General features: G+C 39.2%; 1 protein-coding gene across 6 annotated transcripts in view; it reads left to right on the top strand.

The window, feature by feature from the left end:
- The window catches only part of FYB2 (FYN binding protein 2), a 130,445-nt gene that overhangs the window by 102,996 nt on the left and 11,476 nt on the right, over nt 1-15,973 (top strand). For 3 of the 6 annotated variants that reach the window (XM_042951744.1, XM_042951745.1, XM_042951743.1), the window contains exons 13-15: nt 234-332; nt 5,132-5,160; nt 6,589-6,649. In XM_042951744.1, the coding sequence (XP_042807678.1) occupies nt 234-332; nt 5,132-5,160; nt 6,589-6,649 (189 nt within the window). Of the gene's footprint in view, nt 1-233; nt 333-4,102; nt 5,161-6,588; nt 6,650-15,973 lie in introns of those variants that run through there. The other 3 variants (XR_006205977.1, XR_006205976.1, XM_042951747.1) reach the window with 3 other exon arrangements.

Here is a 15,973-nt window from a genome sequence, read left to right as displayed (position 1 = left end):
GTACGAAATAGAGACCATTCGCGGTGGATGAAGCTTGTACTGAAGTATAATTCCCTTCGTAGCTGACTGGCATGTGTTACTTCATATTGGCATCTAAACAAATAAGAATAGCACAGAGGTTGATGAGGCATTTGCTCTTGCTTCCTGGAGTGGGACGTGTTCTGGAATGAGCCTCTTCCTTCTCTAGTACTCTCTCAAATGCCATGTTGTTTATATCCTCTGATTCCTCTTAGCTTAGATGGAAAAGAAGCCCTTAAAAGACTGCAGAAATTCTTGAAGAAAGAAAAGAACAGATTTAAAATGAAGAAAAACAAGTTGAAAGAAAATGTGAGGTAAAAAGTCTTTGGCAGTTGTTTTTGTTTTCCCCCCCATGGGAGAACTCGCAGTGTCAGCCCTGTGGCTCTGCGTCCTAGTCTCAGAAACGGTGCAGGGGGTATCAGAAACCAAAGCCAAAGGCCTGCTTATCACCTGCCTCTTCTTTCCAATTTGTGAATAAACCACACCCACAGCTAATAATAAGAAGGTGACAACATCCGTTTGGAAAAAAAAAAAAATTGATGAAACAGGGTTGTAAACAAGGGTAGAGAGGAAAGCCTAAGCAAAGTCCAGAAAGTAATTTTGTTGCCATAGATCCCTGTTATCACCGGCCATTGTGTTATTAATTATGTCCTTGTATGTTGTCTTGGCCCTGCGAGTTTCAGTGTTTTACCTGTCTACACTTCTGTATTCTAATTTGCATCTCCAGAGAGAAATAATGTGTAGACAGGGGAGATGAACTTTGCAGCTGACTGGTTCATATATCTCAAGGTGTTAGACCTGGAAAGGGCCCTCCAAGATCTCCGCCCTAATTACCAGTGGTTGAGAAGGTTACACGTTCGCCAGCAGTATGGGAGGCCTGGATTCTGGATGCTAGTTACAGCTTTGTCGTTTACTCACTGTGCAGTTGTGGGCAAATCATGCCCCAGCCCATGTTTCCTCTTGCCTACAAGAGAGGCTGGGCAGTTTCTGCAGGCACTTCTCTAATATGTAGAAATGGATATAGACAGAGATCTGTGTTTTATAAGAGCAGGGGACAATAAAATAATTTCCCTAAGGTCACCAGATACATTGGCATGGAATTACTACTCTACCTTGACGTTCTCGTCCTTCGTAGAAGCTGAAAGTTACATGATTTTTAGTCCAGTTGTCTGCTGGATCTAGATCTACCAAGAGATCCAACAGACTGTCGTGTTCACAGATTGTACTCCTGACCATGGAAGTAGGGCTCCAGTGGTTAGTTAGACCTACGCATGAAGGCATACTCGGGCCCTGGCAGGTTAGATGCTTCTGACAAAAAACGATTAGCATGATGCCTGTGGTCCCTTACAAAATTGATCCAGGCGGGGCACCTGGGTGGCTCAGTCAGTTAAGTGTCCGACTTAGGCTCAGGCCATGATCTCACGGTTCGTGAGTTTGAGCCCCGCATCAGGCTCTTTGCTGACAGCTCAGAGCCTGGAGCCTGCTTCACATTCTGTGTCTCCATCTCTCTCTGCCCCTTCCCTGCTCATGCTCTGTCTCTCTCTGTCTCTCTCTGTCTCAAAAATAAATAAACATTAAAAAAAAATTGATCCAGGTGAAAATGCTGATATTTTTTAATGCAAATCTCATTTCCTTTTTCTTAGAATTATTCAGTGACTCCTTAACGACTTTTAGAATACCCAGGCTTTTTCTATGGCAAGTGAATATTTTATGGAAGCTCCCTTTTTGTCCAGCTCCATCTCTCACTCAGATTTCCTTTACCATCCCATATAAATACCTGACAGATGTAATTCTGCCATGGTATTGGTGCCTCCTTGCTTTAACCATGACATTCCCTTGGTCTGGAATGCACCCGCCCTCCTCCAACCTCCTTTGATTATCAGAGTTCTGGTCTTCCCTTAAAATTTGGTCAAACAGTATCCCTTCTGGGACACCTTTCCTGAACCTCTCTACCCAGACCTGGATTACCTGTGTCTCCTCTGTGTCTCCCTAACATCCTGTGCATGTCTTCTAACATCTATTAATACTCCTGAGAAACCTTTTTTCTTAAAGTTAGAGAATCACAGGGTTATAAGAGAAATCCATATTATCTAGTGTAATGCAGTACAAAAGCTTTCCTGGAAACTTCCTAACAAGCCAAATATCTGTGCTTGCACACCTCTATAAAAGAGAAATTTACTACCTGCAGAGAAAGATGTTTCATCTTTAGGGAGGTCTAATAAGATTTTTTCCTTGGGCACCTGCATGGCTCAGTCAGTTGAGTGACCGGCCCTGGGTTTCAGCTCAGATCATGATCCCAGGGTCATGGGATGGAACCCTGCATCCGGCTTCCCACTGTATGGAGCCTGCTTGGGATTCTCTCTCTCTCCCCCTCTCCCTCCCTCTCTCCCCCTCTCCCTCCCTCCCTCCCTCTCTCCCCCTCTCCCTCCCTCCCTCCCCCTCTCCCTCTCTCCCTCCCTCCCTCCCTCTCTCCCTCTCTCCCTCCCTCCCTCCCTCCCTCCCTCTCTCCCTCTCTCCCTCTCTCCCTCTGCCCCTCTTCCCAACTCACTCTATCTCTCTCAAATAAAAATAAGATATATTTTTCTCATAAATTTTGGCAAAATCTGCCCCTCAGCCTTAATTTTTCAATTAATAACGTGTAGATATAACAGGACAAGATAGAATTTATTACTGTTTTTATTGAGCTTTTTGATTGAACACCCACTCCTACTTGATTACCTTACCTTCAGAGAGAGGTTTTGCAACACTGGGAATGTGACATGGAAAAAGAGTAAGGCTCTCCACCCTCTCTTTCTCTCGGATACACACACTATTAGGACAGTCATGAAATGGTCTGATTTAGGTAGAAATAAGCCAAGAATTAAATGCCAACTGGTCTCAGCTCTGCTGTGAGTTTTACATGGGAACTAGATGTTAAACCTGTACTCACACCCTCCGTTCCAGATGCACCAACTTCCTTGTTTTTCTTTAAAGAGAACAAGCACACCTCTGCCTGTCGGTCTCTGCATTGGCCATTCCCTTTCCCAGAATGCTTTCATTCAGATAGCAGTGTGGCTCACCCCCTCCCTTCCTTCAGATTTCTACTCAAGTTGCCTTATCAGCGAACCCTTCCCTGACCATCTTCCGAAAAATGGCAGACCAGCTCTCACCTGCAGCCCTCCTGGCCCCTCATCTTGCTCTCTTTTGTTCAGTTGCACTTCTCTCCTTAGTTGACAGAACATAAAAATCCTTGTTGCATCTGCTTCACCCTGCTAGAATCCATGAGGGCGCTCATGGTTTTGTCCCCTGCTGTATCTCCAGTATAAAGAACAGTGCGTGAGACATGATAGGTACTCCGTAAATAGCTGATGAGTGAGTTAAATGACCTAGAGGAAGGCAGTATCGTTCTAGACTTTGTAGCCTCCGTTTCTATGTTTAAATAGGAGCTACCATCACCCTGACCCAAAAAAATAGAGGAACGGAGTTGGCATTAAGAAAGGCTTTGCTGAGCTAGGAACCCTTGAGTGGAGAAGCCAAGGAAGTACGCTAACTAGGCATTGAGGACAGGGAGGGTGAAGGGCTTCACATGTGTTCTCTCTCCAGTTCTCACAATACTCACGATGCGATAGAAACTCTTTCCATTCACGATGCGATAGAAACTCTTTCATCCATTTCACGGATGAAAAATTAGGGCTTTGAAAAGTTATGTGACTTGCACAGGTAAGTGGACAAGTGGCAGAACTCAGAGTCAGATGCAGCTCCCTCTGGCCCCAGGGACTGTTGCTCCTCTGTTCTGATGGCACCAGGTCTGGTTGTACAGTCACTGACAGCAGGGACCATTGAACGTCCTCAGCTCTTTCCCAGGCACATCTACTTAGGTACGCCCATGCAGCTCTAATACTCCCCGTGTGATAGAGCTGGTGTTCACTCTAGAAATGAAGAACCTGAGGCTTGCATAAAGGTTAGCTGATTTTCCCAGAAGTGCTGTTTCTTTGGACATTCCTTTCTTAGGTTCTTATCACACAGTGTTGTACTTTGGGTCTCCCTCACTAAACGCCCGGCTACTTCAGGGTAGAAACTGTGTCTGATCATTTTATATACCCAGCACAGGGGTCTGGCCCGTGGTGAGTGTCCCCGTCGGACTGCACTGAAACTCACTGCTTAAAATACGTGGATTTTTTTTTCTACCACACCCTGCTTCCTTCCATCTCCTTAACTGTGTAACCGAACAATCTACTCGGGCCAAATGCCCCTCTCCCACTTAGCAATTTGCTATCTCCCATCCCCCCCTGGCCTGGAATTCTGCCCTCAAGATATCCTTTTGGCTTAACCATACATGTAGGCGGGGTCCCATGTCTGCAGAGGGTGGTTCTCTTTCACCACAGTGGATGTCCAGGTGCAGCTCAGAGATATTGTGCATTGGGTTCCAGACCATCGCAACAAAGCAAATGTTAGCAATAAAGTGAGTCCAGTTTTTTGGTTTCCCAGTTCATATAAAAGTTGTGTTTATACTGTGGTCTACTAAGTGTGAAACATGTCTAAAAAAGTGTACGTACCTTAATTTAAAAATCTGTTGCTAAAAATGCTAACCATCTTCTGAGCTTTACTGAGTCCTAATCACTGATCACGGATCACCATAATGAATAATAATGAAAAAACTTGAAATGCTTCAAGAATTACCAAAATATGATCCAGAGACATTAAGAAAATGTTCTTGGAAAAACAGTGTTGACAGGCTTGCTGATGGCAAGTTGTCACAAACCTATTTGTCAAAAACGCAGTGTCTGTGAATTGCAGTGAAACAAGATAGGCCTGTATTTGATGGGCATCTTGGAAGGTTTGAAGGTGGAAACAGAATCTTGTGAATGGACAGGGCAGAGCCTGAAGTTGTCTAGTTAGGGGAGGGAACTATGGGTGGTCCCAGGGGTACATAAGCTCATTTTTAAATGGTGGTGTGGAAGCAGGGGGACAGTTGATCAGAACAAAGCTACAGGAGAGGTTTGCTTCACATCTTTGCCTAGATGCATTTGCAGCAAGAAACCTAGTCACCAATATGTTATTTGAGATGGATCAGCTAATCTTTCTGAACCTGGCTTTTTTCCTTAACCCTTTTGTGTCTCCTGTCAATCAACAGTGCATTTTCCATTTCGCTGCCTGATTTAGGTAAGTGACATTCACTTACTACTGGCACAAAACTACTCAGTCCTGGCATATTCAGAGGCAGGGAAAGAGAAGTAGTAATCCTTCCTTCATTCCATAGTTAATGAAAGTTTGAGACATAAAGATCAAAGACCACATTTTATCCAACAGTATAACTTACGTTGGGGAAGATCAATAACGTTTCTCAAGTGCCTACTATATACCAGGCCTCTTAAAATCCCAGAAAAATAGTATCTTTTTAGGAAGCTCTAGGACCCATATCCATACCTTAGTGATCTGGGATTTGTACTCAAGTTTCTCTGATTACAAAGCTCGTGCATTTTACATTATACCACACAGCTCTTGTAGGATTTGACAGCCAAATCACCCTAATTAAGACCTAATAAGTTGGACATGATCAAGTTGCAGTACACTGACTAGCTGAATCAAGGATGGGTCACTGGAATATTCTTTGCTATAAAAACAATAATGCACAGATTAGTACATTGTCTGATCCATAGTGTGATCTCAATACACGTACAGTGAGTTGAATCTGCCAGTAAGAAGGCCATGTGTTGTTTGCTGGTTTTGTTTGTAAGCCTTAGCCATGGTGGTACTTTGATTTCACTCTGATTAGGCAATTCAAATGTATATTATATTTCAGAAATATGAGTTTGCTGTACTAAATAACAAGTGAAGGTTATATAAATAAGCCTGGTAAAATCATAGGTCCCCCCCAAGTTTCCTTGGTCCACGTAAAAATCCAAAAAGCCAACATAGAATAGACATGCATTGTACTCGCAGCCAAATTTATGAATAATCAAATATGAATTATGAAATTATACTAGAAAGTCTCAAACTCATTCAAGTGGTGAATCACTTAAACATGGGATTCTAGGTAAAGCACCAAGGAATGTGAATATCCCAAACTGAAAATGTCCAATAATTTTATGCAAGATTATTATAGAAGAGCAGTTACCAATGGTTTGAAATCAAAATTAAGGAGGAAAAAAACATGAATATTTTACTTAAACTGTCTTTTGCCAGGATTTTGGAAAAGCCCTCTTACTGTTCTAGAAGTAAAACATCTTTGCCTAGTTCCAGGATGATGGGGAGCTATTCTAAAGATGACCCTTTCAGCAACTCATATTTTCTGAAAACATGCATGAAACTAAATAGACATAAATATGTATGTGTGTATTTGAGATACTAGGGCATGCCACTATTTTTTTAATCTCTTAATTGAATTTCTCCCCAAATGGAGATTCTTTTTGCTCTTTGATCCTTCCAGCCTGTGTTCTATGATCAGATTTTGATCAGACAGACATGGGGAGACACCTGGATAATTGGGTATTAAGGATAATGGTGGACATTGTGGGTAATTCGGAAAGCCCAGAAATTTGTATGAGCCATACCTAATAGTGGACTATTTTGTTCGTGTCTTGACCCTAGAACTTAGGTCTCAGGAAGTTATTATCTATGATAACGTCGATATAAATGAAAAAGAATCCAGGTAAGTCATTTTACCTCATTGGTCATCCCTACTGATACCTAATCCATTTCCTGATGGTTTGTTAAATATGGTCAGAGGGCCACCTCTTCAGAGCCTTAGAAACTGGATAAAAAGTCAGATTCTGATGTCCCTCCCCTCACTAAGAAGGGAAAACAGTGAATAATGTAGGTGATCTAACGGTAGTAGGTGATTCAGAAGTCACTGGAGCTTTGGAATCTATTTCTTGCCTTTGAATCTAGAGACTTGAAACTCATTTTAATGCAACATACCCTGATTTAATAACCTCCTATGTACAAGGCAACACGGAGGATAGCGAGCAGTGTTTTACAGAGCCTCTGTCCTCAAAGACAGAATAACCATCTAACCAGAAAGAAACCATCCTGAAACTCGATGCCCCCTCTCTAGCTACTTGTTTTCTGTCCTCTCCCCCTCAACTAAATGACTGAAAAGAAAGGTCTCCTCTGCTTATCCTTGATTCATTTAGGGTTCTAATTTTTTTTTTTGTACTTACAAACACTATTGCTATAAATAGTCTTCTGTCTTCTGTGAATATATCCTAGAATTTTCCTAGGAGAGTCTCAGAAGGGAAGAGAAATGCCGAAGGGAATGCAAATTTATAAGAAAATGCCAACTTAGTTTCCAAAGTGGTTGTACCAATTTACATTCTTCCCAGCTGTTTGTAAGGGGAATATTGATCCACATTCTCACCAACACTTAGCACAGAGAGAATTCTTAACTTTGCCAGTTTTGTGGGTATAAAATACTAAGTGTTGAAACCATTTTAATATTCACCATTCATATCTTCTATCGAAGGCCCGTTCATACCTTTTTATTCTGTTTTCTTATTGCATTGGTGGTCTTTTTCTTATTTATTTATAGATTTTTTAATGCATTCTAGATATCATCTCTTTGTCAGCTATATATGTTGCAGAGACCTTCTCCCCCATTGTAGCTTGACTTCGCAACATTCTTCCTAGTCTTCTAATGAATAGAAATTTTTAATTTTAATGTATTTGAATTTAGCAATTGAGTGTTGCCTTTGGCATCTTTAGAAGAAATCTTTATCCCAAGATCATATGATATCCTCCTATATTTTCTTCTAAAACTGCTGAATTTTTTGCCTTTTATATTTAAACCTTAGACGTATCTGGAACTGAGTTTTGTGTGTTGGTACTATAATGAAGTATCAATCTAATTAAATTGTCTTACATGTGGATAAATGTCCTGCATGATTGATTGAATAGTCCCACCTTTCCCCATGGATGTACAATGCCCTCTTTGTCATACCAAGCTTCCATGTCTGAAGGCCTGTGCCCATGCTCTCTATTCCAGTGTCCTTTCCATCTTAATAGCCTGGTGCTCTGAAAAAGTAGATAGTAAGATATTACTACACAGAGGGGCACCTGTGTGGCTCAGTCAGTTAAGCATCCAACTTTGGCTCAGGTCATGATCTCATGGTTCATGAGTTCCAGCCCTGCATCAGTCTCTGTGCTGACAGCTTGGAGCCTGCTTGGGAATCTCTTTCTCTACCCTTCCCCCACTTGTGTTCTCTCTTCTCTCTCTCTCTCTTCCTCCCTCCCTCCCTCCCTCCCTCCCCCTCTCAAAAATAAACATTAAAAAAAGATATTAGTACCCTGAGAAAGTAATTGCTATCTGTGCCTTGACATGTTTTAAGACATGATTCATGCCTAATGTACAGTTAAGTTCTATAAATGTCCCATGTGCACTTTAGAAAAATATGCCCTAATTGTTTGGTACAACAATCCACTTAGGTTCTTCAAATCATTCTCTTGTTAAAATCTGTAGATTTATGAATTTTTAGATGTTGGAGCCATCAATATTTGAAAGAAACAGCTTCAAGTCTCACACAAATATGGTAGACTTGTCAGTCTCTTCCTAAAGTTCTGTCATGTTTTGTTTGATGTATCCTGAGGCTCTTTTGTTAGTTGCTTACAAAATTAAAAATATAGCGAACCTAATGTTTCTTCCTCATATGGTAGATGTCTCTATCCCTAATACTATTAATAACAAAAATAATACGTAGTTCTTACTGGGGTCAGTAACTGTTACATACATTTAATATGTGTTAGTTCATTCAATCTTCACCACCATCCCATGAGGTAGATACTATTATTATACAAACATTTCAGAAGAGAGACTCAGGCATAGAGGTTGTTACTTGCCCGAGTTCACAGAGGTAGTAAAGTGTAGAAACAGGATTCAAACCCAATCCAGTAGTAAAGAGTTACTACTACACAATGTTGTATCTCCTAGTGACGCTCTGTCTTAACGTCTAATTTTCCTGATATATATCTACTGGAACTTTCTTTTAGTTAGGATTTCCCTACTATATTTTTAATCCTTTAATTTTCTGTTTTCCATACTCTCATTCATTGGGTCTTGAATAAATAGCCATAGAGCTGCATTTGGCTTTTTAAAATGCCAATATAACAATCTGTCTTAACTCCTACCTTGACCTTGGCCTAAGGTTCAATCTCCTGAAATACTGTGGTGCTGATGCTAGCATTTTCCACGGGACAAACTGGCCATTTGTGCTTGCATACTGCTTGCTGCTGTCTGGTTTCAGCTTAGTTGGCGGGGGCTGCTAAGGTACTGTGCACAGTACTTACTCTAAGGGTAAAGTGTAGCAATTTTTTAAGACACTTGAATCTAGTAGTTTTGTACTGGGAGCGCCCTTTCAGGATACTCTTCTGCCCTACAGCCAAATGAGGAAGTCCAACCTCTGAGCAAAAGGACAATGTAATCAGAGCTACACTTCAGGAAGAGTAAAGGGATCCTTCTCCAGAATGCTTTGGAGAGAAAGTATGAAGTAATACGTATGTTAGAATGTCATTATGATCGCTCAGATGAAAGATGATCAAATGTTCTCGGGGGGTGAAAGAAATGAAGGAGAGAAGAGATTTCAGGGGAGAACTTATGTGGATTTTGCTAAACTGTGAAATCCTCTGGTAGAAACCACATCCTCCTCATCTCTATTATCCAGGTCCTAATATAGCACTTAGATGATGGTAGGTACCCAAGGAATATTTTGTGCATGAACGATGTTTACCACATCAGCCCTGTTAAATTCTGAACAAGACCTTCTTCATGTGATAGGGTAAATCTGTAGTTTGGCTTCACATACACTAATTATTAAAGGCATTTGTAGCAGATAGAACACTGGTGGAAAGAAAGTAGCAGAAGGGAGAGGGAAGATGATACCTCAATTCCTTTTTTCTTTTTAATGTTTATTTTTGAGAGAGAAAGAGCATGAGCTGGGGAGGGGCACAGAGAGGGAGACACAGAATCTGAAGCAGGCTCCAGGCTCTGAGCGGTCAGCACAGAGCCCGATGCGGGCCTCGAACCACAAACCGGAAGATCATGACCTGAGCCGAAGTTGGACACTTACCTGACTGAGCCACGCAGTGCCCCGATACCTGAATTCTTATAAACTTGGCTAGTTTGCTTGTCATACTTTGGTAGATAGGTATTAGATTGAGGAGAAGCCTAAACAGCTCTAGATTAAGTTGTCACTAGGTATTCCAGACCTCTGCTTTTTATTTCCTTTTGTTCAGTAGAAGGTCTCTTAGGGGATTAGCAAGGGAAAGAAGAAGAGGGGGATCTTGAAAAGGACACTGGTACTGGAACATGGCGCCAGTGAGACCTGTGGCATATCCTCTTACTTCTCTGAGCCTCTGTTTCTTACCCATGATATGGTAATAAAAAATCCTCATCCTGCCAGATTCTTTAAGCTAACTAGATCCCTAGGAAAGCTAAAATAAGTTGACAAAGGGGCAGAGTGGACCATAATATTCACATGGCTAGCATGGATAGAAATTGGTATGACCTCTCTGAAAGAATAATTTGGCCATATGTGGCCATATGTATCCAAAATGCCCACACCCTTTACTTTACCCAGTAATTTGACTTCAAGCAATAAGCTCTGGTGAAAAAGGAAACATAAAAAAATTTAATGCATAAAAATGTGTATCTCAGAGTATTTATAAAAAGATGTTTAAAACCACCCACCCAAATACTGAAATATATAGTAATCTGCCAAGTATATGACAGTTACATATATGCTAAATATATACTAAAGAATTTCTAATGACATGGAGAAGTGTTACTCTATAATAACAATTAAAAAATAGAATGCAAAATTGTATGTATAGTATGATCTCAATTCAATTTTTAAAAGTGCTAGGAAGGATGTTTTAAAGGAAACTTAGAGGTCTTTGAGAGGTCAGATTATGCTTATTTTGTCTCTTTTCTACATCTTCCAATTTTTTAAATACTCAGAATTGTCACTGTGAAAACTAAATTGGTTAACAGCATAAAACTTGACACATAGGTGCTCAGAAAGTTTTTTTTAAATTTTTTTTTAACATTTATTTATTTTTGAGAGACAGAGACAGCATGAGCAGGGGAGGGGCAGAGAGACAGGGAGACACAGAATCTGAAGCAGGCTCCAGGCTCCGAGCTGTCACACAGAGTCCAACGTGGGGCCCGAACCCACAAACCGCGAGACCATGACCTGAGCCAAAGTCGGACCCTTAACCGACTGAGCCACCCAGGCACACCAGTGCTCAGAAAGTTTTAGTTCCTTCTATGATACCCTCCCCTCCCTGCATCCTTTTATTTTTTCTTTGAATGGTCTTCGTTAAAAAGAATTTCTTACTGAACATTCCAAATGTAGAAAAATAGAATGTTATAATGAACCCTCATGTACCCATTACCCAGCTTTAAAAATTACCAATTTATGGGCAACCTTGTTTACACTGTCACCTACCTCCCAATCTCCAGTATTTTTTTAATTAACATACAGTATTATATCATTTTCATGTGTGTAATATAGGGATTTAACCATTCTATACATTACTCAGTGCTTATCATGATAAGTCTACTCTTAACCTCTTTCACCCACCCCACCACCCACCCACCTCTCCTCTGGTAACCATCAGTTCTCTATAGTTAAGAGTCTGTTTTTTGCTTTGTCCCTTTTTGTTCATTTATTTTGTTTCTTAAATTCCACATCTGAGTAAAATCATAGGGTGTTTGTCTTTCTCTGGCTTATTTCACTTAGCATTATATTCTCTAAATCCATCCATGCTGTTGCAAATGGAAAAATTTTATTCTTTTTTATGGCTGAGAAATATACCTGTGTGTGTGTGTGTGTGTGTGCGTGCATGCATACATGTTTTTTATACCACTTTTTGTTGTGGTTGTTACATACTACTTGATCCATTCATCTATTGACGGACACTTGGGCTGCTTCTATATCTTGGCTGTTGTAAATAATGCTGCAATAAACATAGGGGTGATCTGTCTTTTTTCAATCAGTGTTTTTAATTTCTTTGGGTAAATACCCAGTAGTGGAATTACTGGATCATGTGGTAATTATATTTTCAATTTTTTGAGGAATCTCTATAACGTTTGCAACAGTGGCTACACCAGTTTGCATTCCCGACAACAGTGCATGAGGGTTCCTTTTTTCCACATCCTCACAAACACTTGTTGTTTCTTGTGTTTTTTATTTTAGCTATTCCAACAGGTGTGAGGGGGTATTTCATTGTGGTGTTGGTTTGCATTTCCCGTATGGTGAGTAAGGTTGAGCATCTTTTCATGTGTCGGTATGTCTTCTTTGGAAAAATGTTCTTCTCATTTTTATTTGGATTGTTTGGGTTCTTTTGTTTGTTTTTTGGTGTTGGGATGTAGGAGTTCTTTATATATTTTGGATACTAACCCATTATCAGATATGTCATTTGCAAATAGCTTCTCCCGTTCAGTAGGTTGCCTTTTAGTTTTGTTGTTTCCTTGGCTGTGCATAAAGAAGCTTTTTATTTTGATGTAGTCCCAATAGTTTACTTTTGCTTTTATTTCCTCTGCCTCAGGAGACAGATGCAGAAAACTGTTGATACAGCTTATGTCTGAGAAATTACTGCCTGTGCTTTCTTCTAGAATTTTTATAGTTTCAGGTCTCACACTTAGGTCTTTAATCCACTTTGAGTTTATTTTTGTGCGCAGTATAAGAAAGTGGTCCAGTTTCATTGTTTTGCATATAGCTGTCTAGTTTTCCCATCACTATTTGTTGAAGACACTTTTTCCGATTGAATATTCTTCCTTCTGTATCAAAGATTAATTGACCATATAATTGTGATTTTACTTCTGTTTTTTCTGTTCCATTGATGTATGTGTCTGTTTTGTGTCTCCACCGTATTGTTTTGATTCCTATACCTTTGTACTATATTTTGGAATGTGAGATTGTGATACCTCTAGTTTTATTAATCTTTTCAAGATTGCTCTATTTGGGGTCCTTTGTGGTTCTATACAAATTTTAGGATCGTTCTAGTTCTTTGAAAAATTGCTGTTAGTATTTTGATAGGGATTGCATTAAATTTCTAAACCAACAATATTGGTTATGTCAATCATTGAGCATGGAATAGCTTTCCATTTGTGTCAAAGATTACAGGTCTTTCATCTCCTTGGTTAAGTTTATTCCTATTTTATTTTTTGTGCAGTTATACATGGGATTGCTCAATCTCTCTGCTGCTTCATTATTAGTGCATAGAAATGTAACAGACTTCTGTATATTGATTTTGTATTCTGTGATCTTAATTCATTTATCAGTTCTAGCCGTTTTTTGGTGGAGTCTTTTGGGTTTTCTATATATAGCATCATGTCATCTACAAATAGTGAAAGTTTTACTTTTTCCTTACCAATCTGAGTACTTTTTATTCCTTTTTCTTCTCTGATTGCTGTAGCTAAGATTTCCAGTACTCTGTTAAATAAAAGTAGTGAGGGTAGATATGTTTGTCTTGGTCCTAATCTTAGGGGTAAAGTTCTCAGTTTTTTACCATTGAGGATGATGTCAGTTGTGGGTTTTTCATTTATGGCCTTAATTACGTTGAGGTATGTTCTTTCTAAACCTACTTTGTTAATGCATGCATCGATGTTGTACTTTGTCAAATTTTTTTTCTGCATCTATTGGAATGATCATGTGGTTTTTATCCTTTCTGTTGTTGATGTGACATATCATGTTGATTGATTTGTGAATACTAAATCACCCTTGCATCCCAGAAGTAAATCTCACTTGATTGTGATGGATTTTAATGTATTGTTGGATTCAGTTTGCTAATATTTCGTTGAGAATTTTTACATCTATGTTCATCGAAGATACTGACCTATAGTTCTCTTTTTTTTGTAGTGTTTTTATTTGGTTTTGGAATAAGGGTAATGCTGGCCTCATAGAATGAATTTGGAAGCTTTCCTTACTCTTCTGTTTTTGTTTTTTAATAATTTCAGAAGAATGGATATTAACTCTTCTTTGAAAGTTTGGTAGAATTCACCTGTGAAGCTCTCTGGTCCTGGGCTTCTGTTTTTTGATTATGGATTCAGTTTCTTTGCTGGTAATCAATTTGTTTAAATTTTCTATTTCTTCTTGATTCAGTTTTGGTAGGTTATATGTTTCTGGGAATTTTTCCATTTCTTCTAGGTTGTCCAATTTGTTGGCATATAATTTTTCATAATATTCTCTTACAATTCTTGTATTTCTGCAGTGTCTGTTGTTTCTGCTCTTTCATTTCTGATTTTGAGTCTTCTCTCTTTTTTTAGGAGTCTCAAGATTTTTATCAATTTCATTTATCTTTTCAAAGAAGCAGTTCTTGGTTTCATCGATCCTTTCCATTATTTTTATTTTCTATATTGTTTATTTATGCTCTAATGTTTTTTATTGCCTGCCTTCTACTGGTTTGAGGGTTTTGTTCTTTTCCTAACTTCTTTGGGTGTAAAATGAGGTTATTTTTTGATATTTTTCTTGCTGCTCGGGTAGGCCTGTGTTGCTATAAGCTTCCCTCTTAGAACAGCTTTTGCTGCATCCCAAAGATTTTGGACCATTATGTTTTCATGATCATTTCTCTCCATGTATTTTTCATTTCCTCTTTGATTTCTTGTTTGACCCATTCATTGTTTACTAGCATGTTATTTAACCTCCCTGTATTTGAATTCTTTCCAGATGTTTTCTTGTGGTTGATTTCTAGTTTCATAGTGTCTTGATCAGAAAAGTTGCATTGTATGACTTTGATCTTCTTGAATTTGTTGAGACTTGTTTTATGGCCTAATATGTGATATGTGCTGGAGAATGTTCCATGTGCACTTGAAAAGAATGTGTATTCTGTTCTAGGATGGAATGTTCTGAATGTATCTGTTAGATATATCTGACCCAATGTGTCATTCAAAGCCACTGTGTCCTTGTTGATCTTCTGTTAAGATGATCTGTCCATTGATATAAATGGGTGTTAAAATCCCCTACTGTTGTATTACTGTCAATTGTTATTATCTGCTCTGTGTATTTGGGTGCTTCCATGTTGGGTGCATAAATATTTACAATTATTATATCTTCTTGTTGGATTGTTCCCTTTATGATTATACAGCATCCTTTGTCTCTTGTTACAGTCTTTGTTTTAAAGTCTATTTTGTCTGATATAAGCATTGCTACCCTGGCTTTCTTTTCACTTCCATTTGCATGATAAATACTTTTCTATCACTTCACTATCAATCTGCAGGTGTCTTTAGGTCTAACATGAGTCTCTTGCTGGCAGCATATAGATGGGTCTTGCTTTTTTTTTTTTTAATCCATTCTGTCACCCTGTGTCTTTTGATTGAAGTGCTTAGTCCATTTACATTCAAAGTAATTTTTGATAAGTATGTATTCATTGCCATTTTATTATTTGTTCTGTGGTTGTTTTACTCTGTTCCTTTCTTCTCTTGCTCTCTTCTCCCACAGTTTGCTGGCTTTATTTAGAGATATAGTTGGATTCCTTTCCTTTATTCTTTGCATATCTATTACTGGTTTTTTACTTGTGGCTACCATTAGATTTATATATAACATCTTTTGCATATAGCAATCTCTACTTCATTTATGGTTGCTTAAGTTTGAACCCATTCTTTACTCCCCTCCTCCCATTTTATGTAGATGTGTCATATTTTACATCCTTTTATTTTGTGAATCTCTTGACTGATTTTTTTTTTAACGTTTATTTATTTTTGAGACAGAGACAGAGCATGAATGGGGGAGGGGCAGAGAGAGAGGGAGACACAGAATCGGAAGCAGGCTCCAGGCTCTGAGCCATCAGCCCAGAGCCCGACGCGGGGCTCGAACTCATGGACCGTAAGATCATGACCTGAGCTGAAGTCGGACGCTTAACTGACTGAGCCACCCTGGTGCCCCTTGACTGATTTTTATAGATATACTTATTTTTACTACTTTTGTTCTTCCTACTTTACTCCTACTTAAGTAACAGATACTTCCATTCAAAGATCCCCTTT

Source organism: Panthera leo, chromosome C1 (genome assembly GCF_018350215.1).
Source record: "Panthera leo isolate Ple1 chromosome C1, P.leo_Ple1_pat1.1, whole genome shotgun sequence".
Classification (NCBI taxonomy): domain Eukaryota; kingdom Metazoa; phylum Chordata; class Mammalia; order Carnivora; family Felidae; genus Panthera; species Panthera leo.
Note: the sequence above shows the minus strand (reverse complement) of the source record. Positions and strands in the feature narration are given on the sequence as shown.